Source organism: Culex pipiens, chromosome 1 (genome assembly GCF_016801865.2).
Source record: "Culex pipiens pallens isolate TS chromosome 1, TS_CPP_V2, whole genome shotgun sequence".
NCBI lineage: Eukaryota > Metazoa > Arthropoda > Insecta > Diptera > Culicidae > Culex > Culex pipiens.
In genome coordinates, this window is record NC_068937.1 from 103,651,471 (window position 1) to 103,657,601 (window position 6,131).

At 39.2% G+C, this 6,131-nt stretch overlaps 1 protein-coding gene across 1 annotated transcript in view; it reads left to right on the plus strand.

The window, feature by feature from the left end:
• LOC120429011 (uncharacterized) overlaps positions 1-915 on the plus strand; it is a 107,050-nt gene extending 106,135 nt beyond the window's left edge. Inside the window, exon 7 of the mRNA XM_039594149.2 lies at positions 39-915. Coding sequence (XP_039450083.1) covers positions 39-246 — 208 coding nt within the window. The 3' untranslated portion in view covers positions 247-915. The remainder of the gene's footprint in view (positions 1-38) is intronic.
• Positions 916-6,131: the final 5,216 nt, after the last annotated feature.

Genomic DNA, 6,131 nt, shown 5'->3' on the forward strand with positions numbered 1-6,131 from the left:
GCTCATCAAATTGTCTAACTCCCAACTTGTTCCCACAGGGAACTGAACGAGCTGCGCAAGCCCACCAACGACAACCCGGACATTCTGCGGTTCTTCAAGTACATGCGGTCCGCCAAGGATGGCCAGGACGGCGTCGACTGTGAGCGGTCGTACAAGGAGTGCTCCGGCTACAAGGACCTCTCGAACCCTGCCATGGTGACGACGTTCAACGACATCAACAAGCTGGTCCTGGCCCGGAAGCTCTAGGGAGGAGGAGGAAGATGAGGACAAATCGGAAAGAAACACAAAGTTGGATTTCAGGTAGCAAACGTAAAAGCAATCAGTCGTCGACTCGAGTCGAGCAGCAGCAGTAGAGTTTACTTAGTTAGCGAGCAAATGTAGTTAGAGCGAACGAAATGAATCTCTTTGTCTGTGGTGCGGGGATTATCCTGTGGTAAGAAAAGTCTTTTCAATTCCCGGCCTCCGCGCACCTGAGAAGGGTTGAAGTTTCTTCCGGAAGCCCGGAAGGAAGCAGTGTAATTGTTAGTTTAACGCTTGTTGAAAGTACGAGTGCCTTCCGGGAAGTTCGGGAAGGCACCGATAGCAACTTTTCGACTTTAGTCTTTGGATGGTTTCTTTGTAAAGAAGAAAATCCAAGAAAGCAACGGTTAGGTTTAATCTTAAGCTGCTACACCTATCATTGTGGGGGAAAAGTAATTTTAGTTGGATGAAATGTGCCTGTAATTATGTATGTTTTAGTTGTAACTGCTTGTCCTATCTCTTAAATAATTTATTTATTTATTTAAATATTTATTTATTTATTTCACTGGAAAGTCAACTGTCTAAATGAAGATAGACACACGAACGGAAAGTAATCCGTTACCGAATTATGTCATAGGATACAAATGAAATAAAATAACTCTTCAATGTCTAAAACTGGCTACTTTCGAGAAAATGTTTCAGACCTGTTTCTTTTGTCGCTTGGTGTTTGTTGTTACGTTGAACTCCTGAATTTGGTCAGGTTTATAATCTAAGCCCAAGTTGCATAAGAATTGATAATTCGAGAAAGAACGTATGCCACACCATGATATCCATCTTTTGCCGGCCGCTTTCATCTCCATCGCACACGTGGGTACAAGAATAGGAGATTTGGAGGGCGGTGGATGCTCTACTTTTTTTTTAAGAGGATAAGGGAAATTCTCTACGGTATCTTCCAGGATGTTTCGCTTTTAATTGGACGGTTTTTGGGAAGGAGCCTCCTCAGGCGAACGTTAACAACCATTTATATTATTGTTTAAAGTTGTCGCTGTGTGGTGACGTAGGAATGAAAACTTAAACTTGCATTTAAACTCTTAGAACAACTTTTGAGAAAAAAAATCTGGTAGTTCGAGTTTGAATTAGTTGCCCTCTATCAATTACGCAATAAAAAAGTTGTTGAAAAAAATAACTTAGAAAAAAAAAACAGTCTAAACAGGACAAGCTTGAAGTCTTACTCAAACATTGTTTTGAAAGCAGAATTCGCTAATTCTGAATCCCTCCCTCAGAATTGAGCCAAAGTGCCGAAAACTCGATTTTTTGACATATTTTGGGTTTCCATGTAAAATTTACGTTTAGACCCAAAATATGACCAAAAATCGCTTTGTTTAACAAAGTTTGTTGACAATTTGGCTCAATTCTGAGGGCAGATCCAGATTCAGTGGGCAAAATTACATGGAAAAACAATTTTCAAATTTCGTTAGGGTGGTCCCAGATGGATTTCCCTTGAAGAATAGACTTTTCAAATGAAGATATCTCGAGTTTAAAGAAAAACATACCTGAGATTTTTTAAGCGTTTGTCTCCTCCTCCTTCAAATGCAACCTGGCGCTTAAAATAGATATTTAAGTTTTAAATTTGCATCTTTTATACCTTAAATTGGCTGTAACTTTGACTTGTCAAAAAATAAAAATGTTCATTTTTCAGAGTTCTAAAAGAGCCTCGAACTTTACTTTTCTCTATACATGGTCGTATCGGATTTGATCGTCCAGTTTTCACAGCGGCGAGTTGGCCGTTCGGGTTGGGGCGCGGACTTAGTAAGCTAGATATAACTATCGCCGATTTGATATTTTTTTAGGATTACAGATATTTTTTCCTAGCGTCTGCCAGATGTAAATTTACACATTATTAGAGGTAAAATTAAAGCTTTTTTCTGACATAAAAGATGTACCCCTTTTTAGATGTAATTTTACCATTTTTTTTTTACTGTGAAAGGAAGCATTGTCTCTGTCTTTTTTTTTTGCTTTAAATATGTCCCCTCCGCTTTGATAATCTGCCACATCATTCTCACTCACTTTTTCCTGCCCCCACTCAATTTGAAACAATGAGAATTTTCCCCGGAAGAAGGCAATATGACGTCTCGAGAAAGGAATGAAAACAAAACGACGCCATTGTAGGGGAAATCTACCCATTTTAATCCTAATAAGCGGTCGTGTTTGAATGATGCTGGATAATCTAGAGTCTCCCTTGAATTTTACTAAAACCAAGTACACCAACGAGTAGAGCAAGTTTTTGTGAACATTTCTGTTTATTTTCACTTTCACTAAAAGTTATTCTATTTCTTTACCAAGCATTTAACAAAAAAAAATTCCCAAGGGTATTCTAATCGAGGCGAATGCATTGGGCCACGCCCATTTTTCTAATATCGGCTTAGTTCTTTTTTCTTCCAACACTCTGTCGAGTGTTGCCATTTGCGCTGACAGTTCAAACGAACACTCACGAAAAGTGGCATTTATAGGGAAAGTTTCCTGGCATCGCTGGCTGTGCTGCTGGTGGTGTTGACGGCCAGCCTTTGTTCTTTTTTGCCTTCGTCTCTCGCTCGGTTTTCTTCAGCCTTCGATTTGAATGCAAAGTGAAAATTGAAACGTCAAACGACTTGGCGCGTTTGTTTTTTTGATGGCGCTTGCTAATTTATTACATATTTCGGGATTATTCTTCAAGTGAGTGACTAAGTAACGGTCAAAAGAACATGTTGCCGGTAGTTGGAAGCAATTTCATATCTTAAGCGCCGTGAAAAAGTAAGCGAAAGTGAAAAGTTAATTTTGACGATATTCATTAAGCGCTTGAGGGATTCTCGTGTGTGTCACTGTGTGTGCCAACAAAATGATGAGAAGTGGTCTCGCAAAATACAAATTATGATCAAAAGTGCATTAAATGTGATCTTTTTGGCCAGTTAGTGGCATACATTTGCGTGCTTACTCGAGGCGGTGCTGTTGCTGGTAAGTTTATAGCCCAAATAGTATTTTTGGAGCTTTAATCGAGCATCAAACTCTCCATATGACGAAGATAGGTGTTTGATTGGAAAGGGTAGATTTCCCCTACATTTGAATTTTCCGGTTTGCTTTCTTTTCCTTCCTACGACACGCGTGCACCCTTCATAAGTGGAGACAATTCTCAAAATGGGTGACCTTTAGGACCACGTGGAGTTCGGGAAAAGGAGGGGGGGTCGTTATTGTATTTTACTTCTGCCACCCTGCTGCTCGTGGCACAATCTAGTAGTTCTCGTTTCGTCTGACTAAGTGCTCGGCACAGGGTTTGGTGGGGAGGGGGGAGGGAGAAAGTGACAGTTGACACTATATTTTACAAAAGTTCTGTTTTTCCCATTTTCTAGTTGAGAAGAGAAAAGGAAAACACATACAGCTACACAATAACATTGCTGCTGCTGCTGCTGATGTGACCCTACTTATATTCTCTTCTGTATGCTACACATTTCCGCAGACAATATTGTGTTGTGTGTGTTTGCCTTTAAATTGGGTTGTTGTTGCGCTGCAGACGGACTTGTTTGCCCTGAAAACGAGGTCCTTTTTTGCCTCGCTGTTGATTGACACTTGATCCTATCTGGTTATTGCTGCTGCCATCAAATTTTGTTTTGTCGTTTTATTTAACTCAACTTTTGTGATGGTTTTGTGTGCCTTTGTGTGGTTGATGTCCACTTTGAATGGAATTGTGTGTTTTTGTGTGCTTTAGACACGCTTAAATTTAATGGAAAACTCTTCTTACATGATTCTGACATGCCTATATGGTAAGCGTGGTTGCCTCTCACCCCAGTTGGACTGGGTTCGATCCCAGAAGGTCCCGGTGGCTTTTTTCGAGACGAGATTTGTCTGATCACACACTTCTATCGAGGTTGGTTGAAAAATTCGAGGTCGAGGTCGTTAGCGCAGTCCAGGTGTATGAGTCGTCCTCCTTTGTCCTGTCTCGGTAGAGTCGCTGGTAGTCAGTTGGACTAACAATCCAAATGTCGTCAGTTCGAATTCCGAGGCGGATGGAAGCTTAAGTGTAAAAAAAATGGTTTGAAATTGCCTCAACAACACAGAAAAAAAATCATGGTAAAATTACATCTGGAAAGGGGTACATCTTTTATGTCAGAAAAAATGTGTAATTTTACCTCTGAAAATGTGTAATTTTACCACTATTCTGGTGTAATGTCGCATTTTCAGTCTCAATTGAGGTAAAATTACATCATAAAAGAGCACACTAAGAAAAAAACGTGTAATTTTCGGTCAAATTAGATGCACATAATTGGAGCATCTAATCAGACCTAAATTTGTGTTAAATAAGACGTAAAATTACACGACCAACAATCATCCAAGTTCGTGTAAAATTACATTAACATATTGTTTGGTGGAAAATGATTCTAATAGGAATCTTGTTGGATAAAAAGAAACAGTTGTTTATCTGAAGTTTATGGTTTTATTGCAACACATTTCAATTCATCACACAATTTTACTCACAGCCACTAATTGTCTTATTTTTCTTCCTCGCATTTTCACTGAAATTTTATCTATGGCTTTGTTTCATTACAAATTTTCCGGCATGCCGTTTGGAGTGTGTTGGCCACACAACTGGAGATGTTGCCATGCTTGAAGGAACTCACATCTTGGGCACTACGGTTTTGGTCCACTCCGGGAAAATCCTCTTCAGTGGACATAACTGGAACTGGAACATCGCCGATTTTTTCTTTGAACTCGATGATTTCGGCAACCTACAACAAACCGCAACGAAACGGAAAACGTCAAAACTATAAGTGTTCTATTTGGCCACCTCAAGAATTCTTAAACTTACCTTTCTCGTAGATTTGAGTGCCGAGAGCAGGTCCAGGCCAGTAAAGAAAAAAAAATTAAGATAATCTTGACGAAAAACGCTGATGCAACAATATTTTTTGCGGCGTCAAACATGGCGAACGTTTTGACGTTTCGGCGCTCAGACAAAAGTGTAACGGCTAAAGCTCGTGAAATTAGGTTTCGTTTGATGTAAAATTATATCAAATTTGATGCTCCAGTCATGTGCATCAAATAAAACGTGAAGTTAGGTTATAAGTAATGTAATTTTAGGTTTCGCTTGAGGTTATGGTATTCCAACGAGAAATTCATCAGTTTAGGTCAAAATAAACATAATTTTACATCAAATATACGATAACATGTTTTCGTATTAGGTTTAACATACGATCACGTCAAATGTAAAATTCCAATTTTTTTAGTGTGAGGTAATATTCAACCTTCTAAAATTACACCTTCCAAATTCACACTTTTTTTGCTGTGAACCAAGCTTTCGGACACCTAGTTTCGAGCAGGAATCTCGCAATCGTGAACGCCAAGGCAAAGCTGTGTGGAAGTTTAATGTTATTTTTTTCCAAAAAGTTGTTTGCCCGTAGTTGGGGGAGAGCGGGTAATATGCACCCCCTAAGGGCACACTGTGATTTTCCAACCATAACAGCATTTCTGTGAAAGAATTTTGTTAATTGTTCTAAAACAACCATTATTCTTCGTCATCCATGTGAAAAAAGGCTTAAAACCCCTCAAAATTGTTTAGCAAATTTCTAAAAACATTTTTGATTCATTTCAAACAATCTTGGGGGGCAAAAAGCACCACAACAATGGGGCAAAATGCACCGGGTAAAAGCAGTTTTCACTAGTCGCCAGATGTCACCGCTGTTTTTACGAAGGAGCATCACAGCGGTGCATTTTGCCCCGAACCACGCTCTTTGCATAAAATTCAATTAAAAATATATTTTTTTAATTTTTTGGACTCATCTATCTACACAGCAAAAAATCCGATGGTAAAATCGCATGCAAAAGCATGCACATCACCTTCGTCAAAATAAACACTTAATATTACA